Raw genomic sequence first — 25,709 nt, forward strand, 5'->3', positions numbered from 1 at the left:
TGTGTTTGATGAGGGAGCCGAAGGCTGGCTGAGGACAAAGCATAAGCTGACACCCTGCAACCTCCCCCCACCCACCCCACTCCTGGGTAGGACATGTGTGACATTCTTCCAGGAAGCTCCCAACTATCTTAATGTTATTGCTTTACTAGAGGGAAAAACCACCTTAACTTGACAATGGCAAGGCCTCCAGTATGCTGTGAGTCTTTAATATGTGAAAATCCTTTTGAAATCTCCTTTTTCCTTACCTCCCCCACCTCCCAAGTATTTAATCAGCCACCCCTCACAACCCAGGGCAGCAGCCGGGTCCTGTCCCTGTGCTCTAATAAAATCACCATTTTGCACCAAAGACATCTCAAGAATTCTTTCTTGGTGGTCAGCTCCAGACCCCACCCCACCAAACTTCACCTATATTCTAAAACCACATCAATACGATTGCTTCTAGGCAGAACATGAGCAAAAGTGATAGGCCTGGCTCTCCAACCACCTCCCCTGTGAGATCCTCGACAGTCTCTCCCCTTGTGCCAGTGGGAAGCAATCTTGGAAGTCCTGTGCTGAAGATGGGGCAGCCTGGGTCCCCATATCATGACCCAGAGGACAACTGCCTGTTGATCAGTCTTGAACAGGGAAAAGAATAAACATCTATCCTCTTGGGGTCTTTATGCGTTTATAGAGAACCAATAAACAGCATAAGTATGCTAAATGATTTAGGAAAGATGTTGGGGTTTGAAGCCAATGGCCAAGAAAGAATTCTTGAGACGTCTTTGGTGAAAATTGGTGGTTTTATTAAAGAACAGGGACAGGACCCAGGGGCAAGAAGAGCTGCACTGGGGTCATGAAGAGTGGCCCATTATATACTCTGAAGTTGGGAGAGGATTAGGGATAGTGTAAGTCTCTAAGGAATTTTGGAAGCAAGGTTTTTCAGGACCTCGAGGGGGCTAGCTATCATTGGAAAAAGGTCACTTATCACCATCTAATAAAACCTTAGTCATGAGACCCTTCAGATGTGTATCAGTGGGTCACACACTTGGGGCGTGATTGCCAACATATATCTTAGGAGATAGAGATAAGGGAAGTTTCCAACGGAATTTTTTTTTTTTAAAGATTTTATTTTATTTTATTCGACAGAGATAGAGACAGCCAGTGAGAGAGGGAACACAAGCAGGGGGAGTGGGAGAGGAAGAAGCAGGCTCCCAGCAGAGGAGCCTGATGTGGGGCTCGATCCCATAACGCCGGGATCACGCCCTGAGCCGAAGGCAGACGCTTAACCGCTGTGCCACCCAGGCGCCCCTCCAAAGGAATTTTTATATGTTAAAGTGGACGTATAGGATCCTGGGGGTTGGGCTAAGGGTGCCTTTAGCCCTTACTTAGCAAAGTATCAACATCAAGGCAGCCGAGCTCCTAGAGGAAGGTCACTCTGCCTGTTTCAAGGACTTGTCAGAGGGCTGTAGGTAGTAAGGAAATTGAATTTTTCTTTTGCTTTTGTTTCCCACCTCATTAAATACTAACAGCCAGGCCGTTGGAACCTGTGCTCCGGACAGACTGGAGTACAGAGACGGAAGTTAACCTTGGCCTGAAACGACCAAACAACTAGACAAAATACATGAAAGAATGGCTCTCGAGATCCTGGGGTCACACAGGAAGGAGGGCGGGACCGTCCTCCATTCCAGGTACTTCAAACCCTCTCTGGACAACACAGTGGACAATTTTAAAGTAACTAAGTACTGATTCCTCCCAAGAGGCCCAGGTATTCTCCACCCCCTTCCTTTGTCCTCAACTTCCCTCCTATCCCAATGCCCTCCCTTTCAGGCACAACCCGCCACCCTGGGAGGCCTTTCAGGTCACTCTTACCAGGTGGGTTCACCCCGTCCCTTCTCCTAGCCCCAAAGCCCCTAGCTGGTGCCCCTACTGGGCCATCTACCTCAAACGACCTGAGGGCAGGGATGTGCAGCTCCCTCCAGGGCGTGGCCCAACACGGGCGCCCCCTAGGCTAAATTTTGTTGATTCACTAAAATCTAAGAGGGTGGGAATGAGGCAGGCGCAGGAGTATCTCCAATACAGAAACAGTGCGTGCAGATTAAATGTTGGGGACGCAGCTCAAAGACAATGTGGGGTGTAGCCCACCCACCCCAGTCCTGGGGAAAAGCTTCCGCGGAGCGGGAGTGAGACAGCCCAGATTCCTGGGACCGCCCAGGACTCAGCTTGTCTTTCTCTGTCAGGGAAGGAGTGCCTAGCAGGGGCCACCTGCCCGCAATGATAGTGAAAAGAAAGGCTCCCCATCACTGCCGCTTACACAGGAACAGTCTAAGTTTCGGCCAGACAGTCCCGATTCCTGAACTGTTCACACTTCCCACGGAGCAGAAGGGAGGGGTCCTCGGGCCATCCCGGAGTCCGGAGTCCGGAGTCCGGGTGGGGTCTTCACCCAACTTCGCAATCCCAGAGACAGCAGCCCCAGCGCACTCTGCCACCCACCTGCTCCTGGCATCACGAGGTCGCGGCGTGGTTGCCTAGGAAACGCTCACGTGCCTCCGCAGGGCTTCCCGGGCCTCGTAGTCCGCCAGCCGCCTCGTTTGGGCGACCAGTGCAGGGAGGGACTACAACTCCCAGGAGGCCGCGCGGTGGGCGGGGCGGGGCCTCTTCGGCCTGAGGCGCGGGGTCTCGGCGGCCGGAGGAGAAAGATGGCGTCGCCGAGGCTGGGAGTGGGGTCGCGCGGGCTCCCGCAGCCGCAGCTCCTGGTGCTGCTGCTGCTGCTCCTGGTGCTGCTGCTGCTGCTCGGGCCCTGGCCGGCGGCGGGCCACGGCGGCAAGTACTCGCGGGAGAAGAATGAGCCCGAGCTGCCGCCGAAGCGCGAGCCCGGCGGGGAGTTCCGCATGGAGAAGCTCAACCAGCTGTGGGAGAAGGCACAGCGGGTGAGCGGCGGCCAGGGCCCCCTGTGACCCCGGGGGCGGGGCCTCCCCTGTCTCCTGGGGCCGCGGGGTTCCGGGGCGTCCTCTGTCTCCCGGGACCCCAGACGCCGGGGGCGTCCCCTGTCTCCTGTGTCGCGGGGCGGGGGGGGGGGTTACGCCGCGGGCCGGGCGTCTTCTATCTCCCGGGCGATGGGGCCTGGGTCTCCTCTAGTCCTGGGGGTCTGCAGGGCCTGCTGCTTTCTCTCTCGTAATCCTGGGGACCAGAGGGGCCTGGGTGTTCTCTGTCTCGGGGGCCACAGCCCATGCTGGCGCCGTGATACCTGCCTTGGTGTACAGATGCCAGGGTTAGGGTTGCGGGTTCTTGGAGAAGACTCTGAAACTCACTTCCGGTCTTGTGAGACCCCACCGGGGACCCAGGAACTACTGCATGATGCCACCTTGGTGTCTTGACTTTCTGTGAGATTATCCGGTTCCTGTTTGATAGAAGTGCTTAGGAGAGCTGTAGGCGGAGGATGGGAACCTGGGCTACTTCTGCCTCGTCCTGTGGGTCTTGTGACATCTTCCAGTGTCGCAAGACTGCTGAGCAGTGGCGGCAGGGGGAGGGGGGGTTACCGAGGGCTGTCCTTAGAGCTTTGGGGGTTGAATGAAGCCGGGGCAGGTCTTCTCAGTGGGTGTCTCTGTGGGTGGCACCCACATGTGCACGGATCGTCTCTGGCCGCTGTGGTCCTGCTCAGGGTTGCCTTGTGTGCTCGTGTTACGGTGGGGGACGCAGGCAGGGCTGGGGGACACATCCTGAGCAGGCTCACAGAGCGCCAGTGCAAAGCGCTCACACACCCAGTTCTGTGAGCTCCAGGCTCCTGTCTGGTTCTTATCCTGACCTTGTGATTAGAATGTGTTGAAGTGTTGTCCTTGGAGGTGGGAGGGCCAGAAGAGGAGGAGAGATTGTGTTTCCCTTGTTCTCTGTACGCTGCATGCCCCTGCTCCAGGCAGGCCTTAGGAAGGGAGGTCGGAGTCCCTATCCTGTTCTGTCCTTGGCACTGCTTCACCGTGTACCCGTAAGACTGCTCCCACGTACATGGTTCAGCCTCCCGGTCTCGCAGAGGCTCTCTAGTGTCCACCCGGGGGCAGGCGCGGCGTTGATGCCCACTGCCTGGCCTTCTTGAATTGTGCTCTGCACACAATCCCAGTGCCCGAGTGCAGAGCCGTGGCCAGAGGCAGAGGCTTGAGGGATCTGGTTCCCAGTGATTGTTTTACCACTTTACTGAGATATGATTGACATATAAAAACTGTACATATTTCATACATTCATCTTGGGGAGTTTGAAACAAAGTATCCACCTGTGAAACCATCCACAGCTCTGTGCCAGCCCTTGTTTCTGATGAGTGGCTTTCTTCCTGTGTGTTTGCTTGTCTCTTCATTATTGATGATTTACCTGACTGTTTAATATTGAACAGATTCTGTTCTGTATTTGATTTCTACAAACCAGTTCTTTTCATGTGAGGCATTAATGTTTAACTTGAAGTTAGATTGAAGGCATCCAGAGAGTGAGTGCCAAGTGTTTGCAGGAGAGCTGTGTCTTTTCCCCCTTTTGGTGGGACACGATGGCTGCTGTGACCAGGCGTTTCTGCTACAGGGGGCATCTCCGATGCTGAACTCACGGGCGTCTGCATTTCAGAGGGAGGATTGATTTTTGTCAGATGTAGTATGTAATTCAGACCCCCAGAGGCTTCAGACGTGAGCAGCAGTGACTCACAGGGGCTGAGACAGTAACACGCAGGTGGCACCAGAACCTGCAGCGCATGGGCTCCTGGCTGGATGCTGGCATGTTGATCTCCCTCAGGACCCTGGGGAAGTGGACAGATAAGAAAGTAAGAGGTAAGGGGGGACTTTTGCCTGAGGTCCTCAGATCTCTCCTCCACAGTGGAACTAGCTGGCAGTAAGAGAACACTAGGTTCCCTCCCCCCTACAGTCCCCAAGAGGGACACAGGAGCCGTTGCAGTGTCTCACTAAACACAGAGGGCAGAGCTGGGAGCCAGGCCCTCCCTGTCCTTGGCTGTGGCTCCTGATGCAGACAGGACCCAAGCTTACAGAGGAGAGACCGTGGATGCCTGTGGGGCTTAAGTGCTGTGTCCTTGGCATCCTGATGGACTGCAGGCCTGCCCTTCCCAGCTCCTCACCACCCAGTCCCCTGTCTGCCCTTCTGGGAAATCAGCATGCCCCAAACCACTGTCCAGTTCCTCCTCCCCAGGGAGTCCACAAGTCATCTGAGGCTGCAGCCCCAGCCTCCCCAGAATCCTGGTGTTCTCCTGAGAGCGCCCACAGGGAGCATCCAGCCAACAGTGGGGCCTAGGACAGAGTGCAGGGGGGCAGGTGGGACTGTGTCAGCCTGGGTGCCATTTGAGGAACCTAGGGCATCTAAGTGGGGGTACGCAAGAGGCTTTGGAAGGAGGGGTTTGGGGCTCGGGAGAGGTAGTAGGAGCTGGGATACTGTGGAGACAAACACCTGCCCCAGGAGAGCCAGAGAGCCAGCAAAGGAGGGGGCAAACCCATGGATCGGGCTCAAAGAAACCTGTTAGCAAATGAGAAGAGTTTCCCACCCTAGGCGCTGCCATTCATGTGATGCCCTCATTTTACTCCTGTGGAACTTTAGTTAGTTTTCAAGCTGGTGAAGGATGGGGCCCAGATTTTCTGGGCATCTCCTGGGAGGCCTAGCAAAAGCTGGACAGGGTTACCACGATGACCGTTTTAGCCTGGAAAGCATGTTGGCCACAGTCTCCCCGGCCCGCGTGATCGGCAAGGGGCTGCTCCATCTTGCAGCTTGTGCTGTAGCGAAGGGCGCACAGGGAGCTCCGGCAGGTACAGCCACATGAAGACTGGTGGAATGTTCTGGTCCGGGGTACCAGCCTGAAGCACATGGGTCCCATTGGTCTGGGCTGAGCTGACACTAGTCAGTGGGAAAGGCAGGAGCTCAGGCTCGTGTCCAGAGCCTTGGGCCACCTAACACCAGCGGGGGTCTCATTCCGGCCTGAAGCCCAGGCCCCTCCCCACCTCATCCTGGGCTGGGTCCGGGGGCAGAGATGCTGCACTAAGATCCTCTTGTCATTGCGTCATTGGCGAGTCTCTTGCGGGTGGGGGCCTCTGTCAGGCAGGCTCACTGACGGGTCTTTTCTTAGTGTGGAAGTTTGCCATAATCTAGCCCGCCGTCCTCTGATGGTTGTGGTTGGTTCTGTATCGCACTTACGTGACACAAGGAAAAGGGAATGGTTTCCTCCCATGCTCAGCATTCGTGTTCCTCCATTCTCACACCCCAATACCCGGGGCCCCACGAACATCGCTGGGGCTCAGGGCGGGGGGGGGGGTTCCTGGGGAGGAGCTGGCAGCCCGAGCTCAGGCCGCTGGTGGCAGGCAGCTCCTCACAGACTTGGCATTTCTAGATCATGCCCTGCCGTGACCCTCTTCCAGTGAGGCTGGAGAGCGGGCTCCTTGTACACCCTGCAATGTGGCAGTCCCCTGAGGGTCTCGCCCGGGAACATGTGTGGGATTTTGACTGGCCAGGACCCCGCATCCCCCTGCTCGTCTGTGGTATCTCCTGGTCACCCCTCTCTCAGGGTTGCCGTCTCCGGGGCGATGCTGTTGGTTCATCGTGGGGCTGGTCATCAGCTTCCTCTGCTCTCGTCCCATAGCTTCAGCTTTCTCCCGTGAAACTGTCCGAGCTCCACGCCGATCTGAAGATGCAGGAAAGGGATGAGTTCGCCTGGAAGAAGCTGAAGGCGGAGGGCCTCGACGAAGATGGAGAGAAGCAGGCCAAACTCACACGCAGCCTCAGCGGTACCTTTCTCTCCTATTCAGTGTGGCGGGGGGGGATGCTGTCTCGGGCCTGTGGCCCTGGCTGCTGACACGGTGTGTGGCAGGAGGGGAGCGGGGCGCCCTGCTGCAGCCCGTGCGGTGGCTCACCTCCGAGGAGCGACCCCCACGGCCACAGCTGCTGCTGTTCGTGAGGCTCTTGGCAGACCGTAGGGAGAATCGGGGCAGGGGTGTCTGGAGCAGTAGCGCTCAGTGGCTGAGGCCCCTGCAGCTACGTGGCCTGGGGGGGAGCGAGTCCGGGGCTACCCGGTTGCCTGTGCTCACCTGGAGAGACAGGAGGGATGTTCCCAGGGTCTGGAAGTTAATGGCGAAGCAGACTTCAGATCATCTGTAATGAAAATAACTCAGAGTGGAGTGTGTTGATATGGGGAAGTAGTGAGCTGCTTCTTACTGTGGGTATTCAAGACAGAGCTAGTCTGCCCGGCCTCCCAGTATGCAAAAGACATGCGTCCTCAGGACTGACAGGTGTCTCAGGCCCCCTTTCCGCCTCCCCCCGTGGCAATGTTCAGGTGCAGGGCAGGACTCTGAGCTCGCTGCCCGGGCGCCCCCGTGCACCCCACCCCGGCTGTGTCTCGGGGCCGCTCCCGGGCTGGCTGGTCTTGCTGTCGTCCTGTAGTGAAGAGCAGAGAGTAGAAGTCTCGTCCCCGTCCCGCCTACCGGCGCCCTGGCCTGCCACCCACCCCGGCGCGTGAGCACGCCCTCGCCAGTCGGAGCCTGCTGTAGCTCCCCGCAGAGCCCAGCGTCGGGGCTGGAGTAGCCTCGTCCCAGAGTCCGCCCTGTAGCCCACCCACCGTCGCACACGCTCGCGGGGCCCGACGCTGGCCTCCTCAGACATGGCATCACGCAGAGTGCGCGGCGTCTGTGGTAACAGGAGCCCCTTCCTGAGACCAGATGCTGTACGTCCACTGGAGCCTTTCTGAGGTACTCGTCCCTGGTCAGATAGGTGACGGAGGCGCAGAGAGGGCAACTCGTCCGTAGTCCCTGCCTGAGTACAGCAGGGCGCGAATCCAGGGTTTTCTGACTCAGCTGGTGACGTCTCCCCAGCTACCCTGCGTTCCGTGCCGTCAGACCTCACGAGACACCTACGAGTTGTTCAGGTCACGTTGTGTATCTGCTTCTGGGGTGAGGACATAGGTCTGCTGCTGTTTTATATGACCTCATTCTAGATAGGACGAGACGCATGCAAAAACAGGACAAGGTAGCAGAAGGGTTAGGTGGAAGGAGATGCAGGATAATTGCACCCAACCGGAATGTTTGGGGGCCACTGCGAAGGGCCAGGACAGGAGCCTGACCTGGCGTTCCCAACCCCCAAGGAAAAGGTCTGGAGGGACTCGGAATCCTTTGTATGTCCTCCTTTCTGGAAGGAATCGGCCCCCAGTGGATGGCCTGGGGCCAAGACTGAGGCGCATGAGCGTGTAGAGAGGTCAGCCAGCTCTCACCTCCCTGCCTGGGGCACATTTTCCCTGGACTCCCCCAGCCAGCCCGTGTCCTCCTGGGCATGGCTTCCAGCCCAGTGTCTGAGTCTGTGGTCCAAGTGGAGCCATCTGTTTTCTGCTTGGGTGGTGTGGGCTTCCTGGGTGCTAGGGTGACGTGGCGGAAGACTCCAGAGACTGGGGAGCTGGAGCGCCGAAGCAGACCCTCTTGAGCATTCGACCCTCACTGGACAGCTGGCCGTCTCCTGGATGTGGCCTGTGCGTCCCTGCATCCAGGACACCCCCCCACCCCCACCCAGGACCATTGACAAGGCTGAGCCACACCAAGGGGACCGCAAAGTGTGGTGTCAGACCAGGATCGGGACGTGAAAGGGAGCCCCCAGGTGTGACCAGGTCTGTCCTAGGCTCGCAGCAGGGCAGTGCCCCGGCCCCACACCAGCACCGTAGGGGACAAACCACATTGGGTCCGCCTTGTCTGGGCCAGTTTTGACAGAGAAGCCTTTGTCTCGGGATGGGTCCTGCTCTGTCTGCTCTGCTGCGCAGGGCGGCCGCCCCCACCCTGTCCACCACGGTGTCCCCGAGTACACGCCAGGGCGTGCCGGGCCCAGCATCCTGAGCAAGAGCAGAAGAGGCTGGGCGTGCCGCTCTGTGGGGCCTCTTCCAGCTGGAGTGCTTGTTTCTGGCCCCAGCTCACGCGGAACCCAGGCAGCTGGAAGCCAGAACCTTCCGCCTTCCAGGCCGCTGAATGCACCCCGAGACATGTGTGACGTGCCCTGTGAGGGCGTCCGGTGCAGCAGCCAACTTGGAAGGCTGGGCCAGGCGGAGCCCAGTGACTTAGTTATCCCTCCGCCCCACTTGCTGCCCCTCCCCGTGCTCGGGGGCCACTGGGACTGTTCGTGGGTCTGGAGTGTGGAGCCTGGGGGTCCCGGCTCTTCTCGGTGCCAGGCAAGCAGTGGCCAGGACTGGAGTAACACCTCCTGCGTCTCCCCTAGTGATCCTGGCCAAGTACGGCCTGGACGGGAGGAAGGACACCCGGGCCATGAGCAGCAACTCCCTCAGTGATCCCGCCGAGGAGGACAGCCTGGAGGACCCCAGGCTGGAGAAGCTGTGGCACAAGGTACCCTTTCGCGCTTCCTGTGAGCCCCAAAATGCGCCCTAGCGTTGAGAGCTGAGGGGGGCTGCTAGGGGCTGCTTCTGCTCTGCATAGGAGCCTGTTTCCAGGGGCCTCCGGGGGCAGGGCTTTTTTTTTGGAACCACGAGGCTGTTTTTCTGTGGTCGTGGTCCCTCCCGTGAGGCCTCCCTGACTTCCCTGCCCTCTCGGAGAAGGAATTCTGTGTGGCGCGGAGCTAGCTGTCGGAGCTTCAAATGACCAGAACGGGCTAGACGATCTGTAAACAGGCTCGCAGTGGCCCGTGGGCTGCGTGTTGGACGGTGTTCACTTAGTTTTGGGTCGGAGCCTGTGTGCTGTCCGGTTCAGAAAGGTGTGCTCACAGTGCGGGGTGGGAGCGTGGAGGCTAGGCTTGTAGCATCTGGTCTCCTGTGGGGTGCAGACCTCAGGTGGGTGTGGGCAGGCTGTGGGGCCAGGCAGAGGCTTGAGCTGACCGCAGTCAGTCACTGCGCGTTCCTTAATCCCCCAGCTCCTGTCCGGGTTCTGTCTGGACCACACTGAGTGGGGCGGAGAATCAGAATTCTCGCACCAGCCCATCGTCCTTGGTTCAAGGGGTGCGGCTGGAGCAGGAGGGAGGGTGGCTCCGCCATGGAGGGGGCCCTGTGGCCACCGGGAGCCCCGGACCTGCGTTATTCATGAGTCACCACATGGCCCCGCAGGGCAAGTGGGTGACCGTGTGGTGACTGGCCTGAGGTCCCTCCCAGAAGGGGACGCTGTCGCACCCCGCCTCCTCGGGACCCTGCCACTCCCACACTTGGATGGCTGTCACCTCTCCGTGGAGCCTGGCCACAGGTCCTGCTACGCCCCCCCAGTTAAGGGGCCATCAAGGCGAGAATGCGCCCAGCACTTCCCGTGGGAGCAAGGGTCCTGTCTGCTCTGAGGGGACGCTCAGCGGCGGCCCCCGTGGAGTCCGGGCGAGCAGCCTGGACGGGGTCACCCCGGGGCGTGGGCAGGCTGGCAGGATATTCGCTCCCCCCAGGCGAAGACCTCGGGGAAGTTCTCCAGCGAGGAGCTGGACAAGCTGCGGCGGGAGTTCCAGCACCACAAGGAGAAAGTGCGCGAGTACAACGTCCTGCTGGAGACGCTGAGCAGGACCGAAGGTGCCCCGCCCCTGCAGGCGGCCCTGGGGGGTCCTCCCTCTGTGTCCACCCGGTTTCTGATTGGGACTCCCCTGCGGGGGGCTCATGGGGGCACCTCTGACAACGCGAGTGTGCTGGTCACATGCGGTGACGTGGGTCACGGGTCGCCACTGCTGCCCTCCTTACACAGACGCGGATGCCCCCCAGCCCGTGGTCTCGCCCTCAGGAAGTCCCAAACTGGGAGTTGGGGAGCTGGGGTGCAGGGTCACCGGGGTCGGCCCGGGGTGTTTCCGCTCCAGCAGGGGGGCCTCCGATGGCGGCTTACGGCCACCCTGTTTCGCACAGAAATCCAGGAGAACGTCATCAGCCCCTTGGACGTGAGCCGCGTCAAGGAGGACGTGCTGCACAGCAAGCACGCAGAGCTCAAGGACCGGCTGCGCGGCATCCACCAGGGTTACGACCGCCTGCGCAGGGTCAGCCACCAGGGCTACGGCGCCGAGGCCGGTGAGCGTGGCGAGCACCCCACGCCTCCGCCCTGGGCCCCACATTCGGGCGTCACAGCTGTGTGTCCCACACCGTCCCGGTGACGAGGTCCGGGCCCCCGTGACGGGCCGCTGTCTGCGCCGCTCCCGCCCCGGGCCCCGCGCTAGAGCCCGTGTTGGGGAGCGCTGCTGGCTTGCCCTCTTTCTCCGGCTTCCTGCCCGTTCGCGTGTTGTCCAGCGTGAGCGTGCGCCGCAGCGATGCGGCAGGTGCTTCTCTCCGCCTGGGGATGCGGCGGGTCAGGAGACACGGTGCTGGGGCCGCCCTGCACCCCTCCCCCCCGAACCACCCCCTTCCGGGAGCTGCACCGAGCCAGCTCCTCAGTTTCTCCTGTGGTCTGCCGAGTCCTTCCAGAACACTCTCCACGAGCCCCTTGAGGGCCCTGGGCAGGATGGGATCAGCTGAGGGAGGGGGCGGAGCAGCTGGCAGCATGCCCGCGGGTGGGCAGCTGTGACCAGCTTTCTTCCAGTCCAGGGACGGAGGAGACGTGAGTGGCCCAGGTGGGCACGTGTCACCAAATCCGCTCCTGAGTGCAGGCTGAGGTCAAGGGGTCCTTTCCATGTGGTCGGTTTTGCTTTGGAGCTGGAAGGACAGGCAGAGACCTAAGCTTTAGCCTGGAAATGTGGGTAGATTGACATAGTCCTGGGCCCCAAGGAGCACTGCCATCTCCTGATTCCCACCTCCCCTCCCCCACCGAGCCAGCTCTGCCAAGAGGGACCCTTTGTCAGAGGTGCGGGCCAATGCTGGGTGAGCATGTCCCCGAGGCCAGGTTCCAGTGGTGCCTTAGCCCCAGACTGAGCATGCACGAGAACTACACTCAGTTTGCTTCAGACGGCGCGGGACACCTCACGCGTGCATGCGAGCGCACAGCACATACCCGTGTATGTGTGTGTGCGTGCGCGTGTGCAGACGCTCACACTCGCAGTGTCGTCGGGGCCCCTGGGCATCACGGGACGCCGCCACACAGTCACCGGGACTGCTTTTGCTTTTCTGCCAGAGTTCGAGGAACCCCGAGTGATCGATCTGTGGGACCTGGCCAAGTCCGCCAACTTCACTGAGAAGGAGCTGGAGTCCTTCCGGGTAAGGAAGGTGCTGGGTGACACTGGCTCACACCATTTGGCAGCACTTGTTTTCTACGAACGTGGAAAGGACTGAACTGCAGTGTGAGTGGCAGACCATCGTGTACACGGACGGGCCTTTGTCATTGCCCCCCGCGTCCCTCTGCCGTGCTGGTCGGCGGCCGTGTGGGACCACCGTGCTTGCCTCCCTGTGGACAGCACTGGCCTCCGGTGAATGGAGGGTCTAGCTCCAGGGGCGTCTGCTCGGCTTTGGATGTGCTGGGTGTGAGGAGGGAGGGCTGGTGCGGAAGCACGCGGGTCGAGAACAGCAGACCCTGCGTGGGGCTCTGGCAGCGGGCCTGGAGGGAGGGGCCTTTGAGTTGCCGGAGTGTTGCCTCGTGGGGGTCGTGCCATCACCAGCCCATCCGCTCTTCTTCCACGTGTGCTGCTTCGCGATCGGGGGCAGCAGAGATGGTGCCCTGGAGCTGGCCGGGCAGATCACACGTTGAGGGGCTCGGGGTGTGCTCCCGCAGAGGAGGAAGCACCCTGCGTCCCGTGCTGAGCCCTGTCACCCAGCCCCGCTGTGTGGCAGCCACCCTGTCCTGAGGGGGTGGGGGGGATTGCCCGGGAACCCCGGAGCGGCGCGAAGAGTCTGTTAAGGGACATTCAACTGTTTAAACATTTTTCTAGGAGGAGCTTAAGCACTTTGAAGCCAAAATTGAAAAGCATAATCATTATCAGAAGCAGCTGGAAATCTCTCACCAGAAACTGAAACATGTGGAGAGCTTCGGGGACCGAGAGCACGTGAGCCGGAACAAGGAGAAGTACGCCATGCTGGAGGAGAAGACCAAGGAGCTGGGCTACAAGGTGCGCGCTCGGCCCCACGAGGCGGCGGCGGCTGCCCTGGGGTTGTCCCCGGTCCTGCTCCCCCAGCCCCGCGTGGCTACTGGTCCCTCCTCTGCGGATGGCAGGCGGTCGTCTGGGCCTGGTGGTGCCTGGTGGGGCACCCGCTGCAGCCACACACCTCCCCCGGGGCCCGGGCCATGCCCCCGGGCCTGATTAGAGCTGTGGGACACCTGTGCCACCAGCTTGTGCCCTTGGCCCGGTGACCCTGCACGGGGTGTGCATGTGAGGCAGTGGCTCTGGCGCGTCTGTGTGCACACAGGAGGACAGTCCCCTGAGAATCCCATGGGGTGCGTATGGAGGCCACGTTTCCTCTCGTGGGAATGGGGACCATCCCAGGGCAGCGGTAGGTGGTGGCCCGAGCAGAGTGGGGTCACTCTGGAATGGGGCCACTCTGGGGTGGTTAGGTCGTTTGCAGAAACCCACAAATCAGGTGCCCATCCAGGCATAGAAGCGTGGGCTCTTCGTAGTAGAAGGGCCTCGGGGTCGCACCACGAAGGGAAAAGAAGCAGCAGGGCAGCGTGAACACTCTAAGGAGCTGGTGGTAGGAGGGGCGGAGGCCTCGGGTGTTGCTAGGACGCACAGAACAATCTGGAAACAAATGAGATGGGTTGTCTGTAGAGGGAGCAAGGGAGGAGGGACCCACTTTCGTGCTTCTGACTCTGGAGCCACAGGGCTGTGCTGTCCATTCAGACACATGAAACTTTAAAGTGACATGAGGCGGAAGTGCCACGGAGGAGGGCGCGTGGGTCTGTGGCCGTCTGGCAGCCACTCCCGCGTGGGAGTCGGCTCCAGAGTGATGCTGCGGGGCGGGAACTTGCAGAGGGGAATCTGGCTGAGACAGGGACGGGGCAGACATGGGGTGGTCTCTGCCTCACTGCCGTGGTGGCAGTGCGTGTGGCATGGACTCTGGGCTTCGTGGGGCTGGGGCCCGAGGCGGTTCCCGGGGGCGCAGCCAGGTGGCGTCTCTGTTCCCACCTCTGTGAGGGGCCGGGGTGGCCCACAGAAACGTCCCTCTTCTCTCTCGGCGTGGTCTGTTCCCAGTTGGTTTTTGGTGGGCGGTGGCGTTCCAGTGAGCCTGGAGCTGCTTTTGTGATTCGTTCAAGACTGTGTCCGGATGGCAGACTTGTGCATTAAGAAAAGCAAGGAGCTCCGAAGTTTCCCTCTGAAGACCGTGTATGTCGTGATCTCGGGCAGATGGCAGCCGGGTTGACACTGTGCCCTCATTTTCAGGTGAAGAAGCACTTACAGGACCTGTCGGGCCGCATCTCAAGAGCTCGCCACCAGGAGCTCTGAGGGCCGCCTGAGCCGCCGGCAGGGGAGAAGCAGCCGCCGGCGGGGGCGCGCTGCCTGAGGATGGCCCGGCTGCTCTGGGGCGGCGCTGGACACGAACAGGACCTTGGAGGAGGCGTGATGGGGACTGGCCGGGCACCCTTCGTGCGGGAGGACTGGTCTGATTCACCGCGTGCCCGGTGCACGGGGCCTCAGACACGCGGGGAGCTGCCGCTGGAAGTATTGTGTTTAAAAACACGTCACACTGTTTAAATGGCCAGTGATCTGACCTGTCCCTCGGCGGTCTCTCTGCGCCTTGCTTCTCTTCCACTCCTGCACCCCATTCCCCGTCTTCTCTGCTATGTGACAGGGGCCACAGTCCCCCTGGTTTGACACCTGGGAGCAGTGTGGAGTTAACCAGGGGGAGGGGTGACCTCTGGCCCAGCTGGCATCTCCCTGCCTGCCTCTGAGCTGGGGCTCGAGGAGAGCCCCCAGGCGCGGTGGTCTCTGTGTCCAGAGAAAGTGGCTGATTGTCTCACTGAGGTGTGACAGTCCCACGGGAACCCATCTCTGCCTCTGCTGCAGGCCGTCGTGCAGGGGTCTGACACCATTCCCAGGTTTGAACCTGGAAGAGGCTTGACCACAGCGCTACACCCAGCCTCAGCCACGTCTGGGCCTCAGCCGGTATGCTGGGATCCACCAGGCACAGATACCTCATGAGCCATCATGCTAAGAAGAATCAAGTCCAAGGGGGGCATGCTAGGACCACCTGTGCCAGGATGTGGTGAAACCAAGCAGGGAGGTGACCCCTTCCTCCCTGGGCCACTGGGCACGGGGCAGGCCATCCTGCCATGTTGCCCAGCTCAGGAGCCTCGCCCTGGGCCTCCACGCCATGCCTGCCACTGACCCGGCCCGCTGGTTGTCTAGCGCGGCTGTGGCCAGGCCTGACGGGCAGGGCAGGGTGACAACCACTCCGGTGGCCAGAGGCCAGATGGGCTCGTCACCGGGCTTCTGCAGAGCTGCCTGTGGGGGTCCAAGCTCTGGGCCACGCACTGCTGTTCTCTGAGTGCCCCTGTGTGAGGTGCAAGGCCTGGAAGGAGGTTGGGCCCAGGACAGGGAGGCAAACAGAATAGGGCACTTGACTCAGTTTACCATCGCAGGAACTGACCACTAGAGGGAGCTCTTGGCCTTAAGACGTGCCAGAGAGCCAGATGGGTCTTCATGACTTGTCATTGCCTCCGCCACTGGAGGCAGCAGGTACAGGGGCGGCCCCCCAAGCCAGGGGCCAGTGGCCACATTGCTTTCAGATTCCAAGCGATCTCTGTGAAGTAAGACAGTCATAAAAGGGCAGGAACCGCCCACGGCTCAGTGAGTCCTGAGCGAGTGCCTGCAGCCCACCCCCAGGTCCACAAGTAGAGATTGCCCGGATCCCAGGATACCCCCGCACTCCTCTACAGCTGACCGTGCGGCTTGTGTCCCCCCCAAATTCATATACTGGAACCCAGTTCCCATGGTGAGAGTGTCAGCATTGGGACCTCTGGGTAATCAGATCAGGATGGGGCCCGCAAATGGGATCAGCGTCCTAAGAGAAGGCTGCAGAGAGCTCGCCGGCCTCCGCAGGTGGGAGTGCTCTGCCACAAGTCTGCGCCCGCCGCCGCCCGTGATCACTCCAGCCTCCAGGATGGAGAAGAGTGCTGCTGGGCCGCCCCCCCGGCTGAGTGTTGACACCGCTTGTTCCTGACTCAGGCTGCATTTCCTTTGTGACAGACATGAAGTGACAGCGCACGGTTGCCTCAGTGTGGGGGGGGGGGTGGGGGGGGTTCTGGCTTCTGGTCTGGGTGTTGGGATTCCGCCCTGTGGTGACCTGCGGCTCTGCATTGCCAATAGCGTTCCCTCGGGTGAACGTACGAGGTCTTAGAACAGGGCTGGGAGTGCCGTGGTGAAGGGTCCTGTGCACACACAGCTCCCGGGAGCAACAGGGATGGTCCCAACTGGTTTTGCGGACGGCCTGCCCCCTGCCGCTGACCGCAGGACGGCATGAGGGCCCTTGGTCTTACGTCTATAGTCATCAGTGTTCTGGCTGCACGTTCACGGCCTCCAGTTGTGCAGTTGCTTGTCTCCTGGGTCTGGGGTGACTTCGTGAGCGGTGAGGGGGGAGTGCGCTGTGTGTGCTGACGGCTGTGAGTGCCCGAATGGCTGACCCAGAAGGAGCCACCTACCGGCCAGGCAGCCACTAGCTTGTCTCACGGCAGCTCTCTTCCGCCTGTCTGCATTTCACACACAAGGGATGGGACCGTGAGGATGTGTGTGCACATCTGGCATTCTCCACCCAGCATCTGTGTGCTTCATCCAGCAGAGGCGTGCCCTGGAAACGGGCTCCATTCAAGGGCGTCCTGGGGCCCGGATGTCGCCTACGGTGAATCCTGGTTGCTGACCAACAATGCCCACTGGTTTCCTTATGTCCTGGCACCATTTTTCATGCAGACGTTTTCCTCTGTTACTTGGTTCAGTGCCTTTGTCAAAAATCAAGTGCGCGTACAGGTGTGGCTGTTCCCTAGACTCCTTACGGCTCTCGCTGTCTTGCTGACAGCGGCTTTATAAGAAAGCTTGGAATCGGGTGGTACGCACTTTCCTCTAAGATTCATTACAGGCACTTTGCATTTCCATATACATCTTAGAATCGGTTTGTCACTTTGTATAAAAATGACTAGGATTTTGACAGCACCACCTTGAACGTGTAGCTCACTTTGGGGAGAATCAGCGTCTTAGGGTCTGGTCTCCTGACCCTTTCTCATCTGTACCCATTTATGTAGCCTGTCTTACATCCCTCTGTACACAGACCCTGCGTATTTTCACGAGATTTATTCCCAGGTGTTAGATGTTTTATGCTATTGTCACTAGTATGTTTTCATTTCATCATGCAGTTGTTTCCATATGATGACCTATGTCCTGTGCCCCAGGTCCCAGCACACCTGCACACTTGCTCTTGTCCCCTGTCAGACGGCAGTCTCTCTTCTCCCTCGAGTGCTGTGCCTTCTCCGTGCGCTCTGCTGGTGTGTCCAGCCCAGTGTTGAGCAGCTGGGGCAGAGGGGGACGTCCCTCTCTCCGAATCCGCATGGAACACATTCAGTCTTGCAGTTAAGTGTCACATAAGCTATGGAGTTTTATGGATGCTTTTATGCATTGCAGGGATTCTAGCCTAGCTTGCTAGGAGTTTTTCATGAATGAGTATTGGAAGTTGTCAAGTGCTTTCCATGCATCTATTGAGACGATCCTAAAGGTTTGCTTCTTGAGTTACTATGGTGAATCTTGCTGGGTTTCAAACGCTAAAATAACCTGCACTCCTGAATGGACCCCACTGGCCGTGATGACAGTCCTTCCTCTGCGCAGCTGGATTAGATTTGCTGATGCCCGTATCCCCCTGAGGAACACTGGCCTGTGGTTCTTGTTCTCGTCACATGCAGTCGGTCACATTTGGTATCACATTGGACTGATAGGAGCTGGGAGTCCCTCTTGTTAGGGGGTAGGTGTGAGCTTGGCATTCTTTCTTAATGTGCAGGAGCCTTCATGGCTGGAGCCCCGTAGGCCTCAAGTGTCCCTCATGCTAGAGTTCTGCATTAAGAACTCAGTTTTTAAAAGCAAGATACAAGGCTGTTTGGATTTCCTAATACTGCTTGTGTCTTTATATGTTTGTCGAGGAATTTCATCCGAGTTGTTCAAACAATTGGTGTAAAGTTGTTCCCTTCTCAGTGTCTCTCGGGTCTGTGGTGATGCCCCCTCTCTGTTCTTGGTATTGGTAACTGCCGTTGCCCTTTTCCCCCCAGTCAGTCTAGCTAAAGCTCTCTCGGGTTCTCGACATTTTCCCCCAGAACCAGCTTCAGCTTCACTGATTTCCCTGTGTTGTCTGCTAGCTCTCTTTCACTGGTTTTTTTCTGGTTCCTTTCTTGCCTCATTCTGTTTAATTTGCTGCCCTGTGCCAGCTTCTCCCCACAGCAGCTCAGGTCACTGACGAAGAAGAACACGGATGGATGGATCGCAGGCAACAAACATGATCTATTCCTGCCCTTTAGAGAAAACGTGTTCCTGACGCATACAGAGCATCGTAAAAGCTGGCCAGCCCAGGGCGCCAAGCAGACTCCAGCACCTCAGCAGCGAGGTGGGATGACTGGATCATAGTCTTTAACCACATTGCAACCACGGAGGGACTCCGTCACGAAAAGACAATTAAAATAAGTATATTCAGGAACTTTAGGGGTGGCTCCTGATCCCGGCATCTTCACTCAGCAGCGAGTTGTCTTCTCCCTCTCCCTCAGCCTCTTCCCCTGGCTCATGCTTTCTCGCCCTCTCTCACTCTCTCTCAAATAAATAAAATCTTTTTTTAAAAAAAGTATATTCAGGAACTTTAACAATACACATGGACCAAAGAAGAAATGATATTAGAAGTTAGAAAATACTTGAAATTGAATAGTAGTGGAAACACTACATACCAGACTTGAGGGACGTGGTCAGGGTGAGCTTCTGGGGTAAAATGTACAACCGCAGATGACTTGATAGGAAGGAACAAAGGGGTTTCCAACTCCAGGAATGACAGGCTTGGGTTAGGGGCTCTAACTTGCTGGAAGGAGCCCCTGCATTGGGGATTAAACCCCTCTCTTGAGGAGCAGTGGAAATCTGAAAGCCTGCGAAGGTATGACCAAGGCAAGATGGACCACAGGAGCCCAGGAAGGCCGTGCAGCGTGAGAGTGCACGTCTCGTAAACAAGAACAGGGCCGTTCAGGCACCCTGGGTTCGGGGCCATGAGCTGGGGTAAGGTCGGTGTCTAAAGGGAGAGCCTCTGTGTGAACCTGGGCCCCTTCCCCTGCCCCAGGAAAGGGGGGGGGGCTGGGTCCAGGGAGGGCGGAGACGAGAGGACCGGGCCCCGTGACTAGGTCCTGGGCGTCAGGCCACAAGCAGTGGTCCTGGTGCTTCCAGACAGGCAGAGGTTAAAGATCCCTCTCTGGAAGAAACTCATCCTCAAACAAACCCAAGCAGATTGTTCACAAACCTTGTCTTGACAACAGCCAAGCACAGAAGACGGCAAGGCCCGGTGAGAGAACACGGTCACAGCCCAAGCAGCCCCGTGAAGACACGAGACACCGGAGTGACCGATGATGACTGTCACACATAATAGAGCAGTCCTGCTCGTAGTTTAGAGACGGCAGGACAGACGCAAAACGATTTCAGAAACAGGAAGCAACAGAATCACCTACCAGATTCGAAGAACCGAACAACGTTTAAATTCTGGAGGAAAGAACTAGAAACTTATGGTTTGAGGAGAGAATTCTCTTCAGTAAATGGAGTTGGAGCAACTTGCTAGGTTTGGGAGAAAAGTCGACCACACACGACATGCAAAAAATACAGTGATTCATAGGCCTATGTGTGAAAACGAAAATTGTAAAGTTTCTAGAAAACAGGAGAGCGTCTTTCTGACCAGAGGGTAGACAGAGACATCTAAAACAGGCCATAAAAGGATCCAGCCATTAAAAGTAAAGGAACAAAGATTGTGTCTCCTCAAAACCAGAGGCATCTTATCAAGATGTATCATTAAGAAAGCAAACCAGCCAACCGGAGAAGGAGGAGCGATCACAGTGTGTGCGTCTGAGACAGGGCTCAGATCCAAAAGACTACAACCCAGGGTTTTAAGTGGACACACATTAAACAGGCCTTTCGCTGAGGAAGACGTCCACACGGCCAATGAGCACATGGAAAGGTGCTCAACATTGTTAGTCGTCAGAAAAATGCCAGTTACTACAATGAGCCAGCACTACAGACCCATGAGGATGACTGAAATGAGGCCCCTGCCAAGGGCTGGCAAGGATGGGCACGCACGGGAACGCTCCTGGAGCTGATGGAATGTGCAAAATGGTGAAACCACTGTGCAAAACGTCAGCAGTTTCTTTTTAAACAGTTGCTCACCTGTGACCTGCAGTTCCTCCGCCCGCTGATCACACGCGCTTCCAAGGCAGTGGAGGGTGTGTGCCCACAAAAGCCCCAACACAAGAAAACTGTCTAATTCATGTTCATCGTTATCTCATTCAAAACCAGAAGCAAGCTAAATGTTCACCCCACAGAATAGACAAAAAATTCTGGCGTGTTTGTGGAATGGAATGGGTGCAGAGTCCTCCACACCGTTGGAGGATCTCAAAGACACTGTGAGCCAAAGAAGCGAACCAAGAGAACACAGAAGTAGTTGCTGGGGATGGCGGTCAAATCATGGCCCCCAGCAGGGCGGGCGTTGCCTAGAAGGAATGTCTGTGATGCTCGTGGACGGTGGTGACAGGTGGCTTTCCCTTTGTCACTCTTACCTAAAAAACTAGGTAAGAGTGCGAGTGATGCCAGGGCGCCGTGAGAAGCGGAAACAGCCCAGGAACGAACGCCTGATGGCAGCAGTAAAGCCCCCGCAGACTAAGACGTCAGAGTGCAGGAAATCACACAAGGAGCCACAAATGAGACGGAAAATCATGCACGAACTCAGAGGGCAAGCTGGGGGTCCAGCGGCCGGAGCAGGACCCAGCAGAGGCCAGAGAGGAGACGTCAGCATGTCCAAGAAAAGCCCCGTCAGTGAGGAACAACTTCACAGAAAAAAGCCACAGTAAGAGGTGAAAGTAGTAACTGCAAGATTTCAAGGCGATGGAGGCAGAGACCAGGTTCCAAGCGTCACCGGAAGAGAGGACGGGACTCGGAACTCAGAATGGCGCTGGACGGGGCACCTGGGTGGCGTAGCCGTGAAGCGTCTGACACCGATATTCCGGAATTAAGACGCCCAACCCAACCCCGTATCGAGGCCCCCCTGGCCTCCAGCTGTGTGTGCAGCACTGCCCTGAGGGGCAGAGGGCGCGAGGCGGAGGTGGGGGAAGGGCACGACCTGGGCAGGCTGCAGGGTCCTGGCCGGGACGCCTCTTACCTCTTGGCAAAGGCGGGGAGCCCTTCCCGGGCTCTAGTCGAGGTCCAGCTGAAACTGGTGAACCAAAGCGCTCACGGGACTGATCGCAGCCGCAACCCGTCACCCAGACCTTCTCCTTCACATTTCCCCGACTCTCCCCCTTTGAGGAGGCGGAAGAGAGGCTTGCCCCCCCACCCCCACCCCTTGCCCCTCCGCACCCCCTTCCTCCCACCCCCGTCTTCTTCTCTGGCTGCCTCTCAAATAAACCCTTCTGTCGCCGCAAACGCATGTCTCTGCTGTGCGTCAGGCAGGAGGAGCTTGGGTTTGGTTACCCAGGGTCCCCAAACCCTCCCTCCGCGGCCACACAATGCCACGTGGCCATCGCCTTGTGGCGGCTGCAACCGCTCTGCCCAGCTGGCCCCCGTGTGGGGCTCAGGGCCCTGAGGACCGTGCCACCCTCCACAGCTCTGGAGGCAGGACAGGTGGCTGTCCCGCCCAGCTCTGCTTGTGCGGCTGCCGCAGCTGGCCAAACCCAGCACCCCCCGAGTCCTCCTGGGCTGGAGCGCCCCCCCCCCCCCCGCACAGCCCTCCACCCTGCCAAAGCACCATACTGCTTGTGGTGACCTGGGCCAGGCCTGACTGTGCCCCTCGGGGAGCTGTTCTTCATGAAGGTCTCACTACATCCATGACCCTGTTTCAGCTTTACAAAAACACAGCAGCCTTATTTCATTTTGGAAACAAGAGACCCCAGATGCCAGCCATTCAAGGTCCCTGGTAAGACCCAGAACTCCAAGTTGCCTATCCCAGAGCTGGCGTGTGTGGACTTCTGCGCCACCTCCCGCCCCGAGGGCAACCCTCACTACTGGAACCCTGGACTGGGGTGTGCAGCCATGCTTTGCTGCCCCCTTGTAATGTAAAAGGAAGGTCTGCCTACCCCAGAATCTTGTCCAGGGTGTGCTAGTGGGGCCTTTTAGGCTGAGAACCTGACTTGTTTGTAGGCTCAGCCCTGAGGCCTTTGCGTCCCAGAGGCTCAGGGCTGGGCCTACTTCCTTCTGCCTTGACTCAAAAGCTTCCCCAACAGTCAGGTGTCAGCTCAGAAGATGAGGCAAGGGAAAGGGTGCTGGTGTTCTGAACCCATCAACCTGAGGGATCTTAGCTGAGGAGGAGAACATGAGGAGTGTCAGCCACTTACACTACCCTCGGAGACAGGGTCCTTAGTGGACCAGGGGAGAGGGATATGGATGGATGGATGGGAGATGGATAGTGGATAGATGGTGGATGGTGGATGGGAGATGGATGCATGGATAGATGATGAAATGATGACGGATGGTGGATCAACGATGGGTGGTGGACGGATGATAGCTGGGTGGATGATAGGTGGGTGGTGGACGGATGATGGATAGATAAATGGATGGATGAATGGATGGTTGACAGATGGTGAATGGGTGATGGGTGGATGGATGATGGATCAGTCATGGATGCTGGATGGATGATAGATGAGTGGTGGATGGTAGATGGATGGATGGTGGATGGTGGATGGTGGGTGGGTGGGAGGGAGAAAGGTGAGAAGAAGGGAGGAAGGTGTCTGAGTAGGCTATGGTTGGAGACCCCAGCCAGGCAGATCAGAGCCCCATCTCATCTGAGACCAGGGTCAGAGGGCCCAGTCCAGTGCTTCCCTTTCATGACTAGAGAGGAATGTCAGGAGGCCCCACTACCAACTCTGGAAACTTCCCAGCACCCAGACACCCATTGGCCAGTGGAGCCATGACCATTCCCTTCTGCTCACTTAGTCATGAAAATGTCATACGGCTTCCCCAAGGCCACAGGCACTGTTGGGAGGAAACATGGAAGCCCCACCCAGACCTGCCAAGGTGGGGGTAACCCAGGCCCTGAGCACCTGTGTCGTGTCAAGACAACAGAACCATGTCCAGGGTCAGGCAAAGCCCTACAGCCCACCACAGACACAGCCCAAGAAAGAGAAAGTACCTCAACCTTCAGGAAAATAATGTGCATGTTAAAAATAGAACGTTAACGATTTTAAACTATTTACACGACTAACGGTAATGGGTCCTAAGAAGCAACACAGGTAAACACGTGTGGGGCCACACCGGAAGCCTGGCAGGTCTGAAGGGGCAACAGTCCTGCCGCCCCCGGGGCTCACTGGTGGCACGGTCCCCAGGCACAGGGCAGCAGTGACCCAGGTGCGGGGGGCTGCAGGACGCACGGCAGAGGTGGGGGCTGGTCGGACCTTGCTGTGGTTTGGGGCCGTGTTTCCCAAGGGCCTGCTTGGCCTCAGTCATGTGGCCTCCACCTCCAGGGAAGGGGAGGGCGCTTTGCATCCCAGAGCCGTGGACACTGCTCTCCAACCCTCCCGGGGCACCTGCGGCCGAGACGCTCCTCTGTCTCTGGGGACCGGCTGCAAACTGCCTGACACCCAGACACACGGCTCCCCCGACTTGCCAGAGGTCCAGAGTGACTCGTGGAGGCCAAAGGAAGGGTCAGGTCTGGACACCAGTGGCCAGTGGGGCAGGGAAGGCATGGGGACCAGTCGTGGCCACCTTGCAGCCCAGAGGCCACGGTCACGGGGCCCAGACCGCCGGGGATGTGGCCAAGATGACGGGCTCCCTCGTGCCCTCGGGCGCTGCCGGCAGCAGTGAGGCCGGCTTGGTGAGCTGCCCCGTCGTGGCGGGGGTGTCCTCACCGCAGGGCCCCCTTCCTCCTCTGCTCCAGCTCGGGCAGCCGCTCCTCCCGGGTCTGTGCGTGCTGGGCCCCCACCCTGTGGGCCACCTCTGTGGCTGTGATGTCGATCTGTGCATAGCGGGAGGCGCCAGCCCCTGAAAGCAGCCCCAGGTGAGCTGGCCCAGCCACTCCCCCGCCTCCAGAAAGCCACACGTGGCCCACGCCTCCCGCAGAGGCCTCGGCCTGGAGAGGTGATGGGATCCAGGACCTGAGCTGGGGAGGGGGGGCTAAGCTGGGAGCAAGGTGGGGTCACACCTCAGAGGACACCGCTCAGCAAGAGTATGGACGGGGGGGGGGGGCGGGAGGAGAAGACCCCCCCCTCCACTGCTGAGGCCTGAGGCGCCCGGGGAGGAGAAGGCGCCCCGGGCCCCCAGGGCTGCAGCCCCCTGGTGGGGACCCACCTCGGATCCCTGCACTGGCCGCCGGGAGCTCCAGGCCCATGTAGTGCAGCTGCGTTTTGGAGGAGGGGCTGACGGGGATGTTCACATAGGGGGGCGCTTCGCTGCCTGGTCCCTCAGGCGCTGGGGCTCCTGCGGGGAATGACAGTGAGTCTCCGCGCCCAGCGCATCCGGCGCGCCTCCCACCCTGTGCCTCGCCAGGGCCTGGGAGACCCCCGACTCCCCGGTTCTTCTGGCCCAGCACTGCCCACCCTGAGACCCGCCCGCCTCCCTCCCTGACCCAGCACCAGCCCTTCACCGACGAGCTTCTAGGAAGGCCGTGCTCTTCTGCCGATACAATGGGCTGGTCACTGCGGAGCTGCTCCCATGGATGTCCCCGTGGCCCTGCTGCGCTCAAGTGACCACACTGCTCCCTCTTCGGCCCCTGCCACCCGCCCTCAACCAGGTGCAGCAGAGACCGGGCACCCAAGGGCCTGCCCCCGGGCCGGGCTCAGGGTGGGACCCCTTATCGGGCTGCGAGGACACACAGCGGACCCACCCTCCCCCACTCGCCAGGAGCCCCGCACAGCGGGCCACAAGGAGGGACCCTGGACGCAGGGAACCAAGGGTGATGTCCTGCCTGGCTGTTCTCCAGCCCACTCCCCCACACCCCTCTCCTCAGGGTCCCCGGGGCACAGTCACATGGGGAGGGGGCATCCGGCCCTCCGCTCCTCAGAATCTAGTGGGTGGGGTCAGGTAGAGGGTTGAAGCCGCACCGGACACCCTGTCTGAGCCGCCTGCTCGCGGGTCGAGGGAGCCAAGCCCAGGGCTGGGGGCTTCAGCAGGCAGACCCTGGCGGCCCAGGGCCCCGACCCACCGCACGGCCCCTGCTGCCACAGGGCGCCTTCTGAAGGCCCACACCTGCCTGGGCGCTTCCTGGCCCCATGTGCTTGCGCTGCCCCAGCAAGACCAAGGGTGGGGGGCACCGGACTGCCGGCTTGCTCCCAGCGGGGAGCAGGAGCCCACACTGAGCTCAGCCAGGAACAGACGGCCTGGCCGTGTGGGTGCCCCCACCTGATTAAAGCAAGTCACACGGTTCCTGCCCCTCCTGGCCTGGGGGCCCTGGGAGCCCCCCGCCTTGCAATGCATGGATGGCCCCTGCATAGACCCCCTCAAGATGCCGGGCCCACTTTACTGAAATAAATTACAGAACACGGATGCCCGAGGCCCTCCAGGCCGGGTGGAGGCCTGCATGCAGGGAGCGGGGCTCCGGGAGACTCAGAGCCAGGACTGGTCCCAGATGAGGAGGACCCGCAGCGCCCCACCCTTCCCTGCCCGAGGCCCTGCTGCAGAGGGAGGGAGGGAGGGGCTGGAGCATGGGACGCAGGGGCCCTCAAGGAGGGAAGGCAGCAGGCTTCTGCTGGACACAGGGGGACCACCTTCCCAGTTTG

General features: G+C 59.3%; 2 protein-coding genes across 8 annotated transcripts in view; one reads left to right on the plus strand and one right to left on the minus strand.

The window, feature by feature from the left end:
• The first annotated feature begins 2,639 nt into the window (after positions 1-2,639).
• On the plus strand, positions 2,640-14,500 carry LRPAP1 (LDL receptor related protein associated protein 1). The gene is made up of 8 exons (XM_045770859.2): positions 2,640-2,906; positions 6,587-6,731; positions 9,193-9,317; positions 10,348-10,468; positions 10,793-10,951; positions 11,985-12,067; positions 12,736-12,912; positions 14,182-14,500. The coding sequence occupies exons 1-8, from the start codon at positions 2,676-2,678 to the stop codon at positions 14,242-14,244; spliced, it is 1,104 nt and encodes a 367-aa protein (XP_045626815.1). The 5' UTR covers positions 2,640-2,675; the 3' UTR covers positions 14,245-14,500.
• An 8,676-nt stretch (positions 14,501-23,176) lies between these two features.
• Positions 23,177-25,709, minus strand: part of DOK7 (docking protein 7) — a 29,947-nt gene continuing 27,414 nt past the window's right edge. For 2 of the 7 annotated variants that reach the window (XM_045770862.2, XM_087864321.1), the window contains exons 9-10: positions 24,283-24,411; positions 23,180-23,976 (exon numbers count right to left, since the gene is read on the minus strand). In XM_045770862.2, the coding sequence (XP_045626818.2) occupies positions 23,840-23,976; positions 24,283-24,411 (266 nt within the window). In that variant the 3' untranslated portion in view covers positions 23,180-23,839. Of the gene's footprint in view, positions 23,977-24,282; positions 24,412-25,709 lie in introns of all 7 variants that reach the window. The other 5 variants (XM_045770861.2, XM_087864323.1, XM_087864324.1 and 2 more) reach the window with 4 other exon arrangements.

The sequence above is a fragment of the Ursus americanus genome, chromosome 8 (genome assembly GCF_024610735.1).
Source record: "Ursus americanus isolate L20-20 chromosome 8, mUrsAme1.1.p, whole genome shotgun sequence".
Taxonomy (NCBI): Eukaryota; Metazoa; Chordata; class Mammalia; order Carnivora; family Ursidae; genus Ursus; species Ursus americanus.

Coding starts and splice junctions, on each gene's coding strand:
- LRPAP1 (XM_045770859.2), top strand. CDS start 2,676: ATGGCGTCGCCGAGGCTGGGAGTGGGGTCGCGCGGGCTCCCGCAGCCG. Junction 10,952..11,984: donor GGGCTACGGCGCCGAGGCCG/GTGAGCGTGGCG, acceptor CTTTTCTGCCAG/AGTTCGAGGAACCCCGAGTG. Junction 12,068..12,735: donor AGGAGCTGGAGTCCTTCCGG/GTAAGGAAGGTG, acceptor ACATTTTTCTAG/GAGGAGCTTAAGCACTTTGA.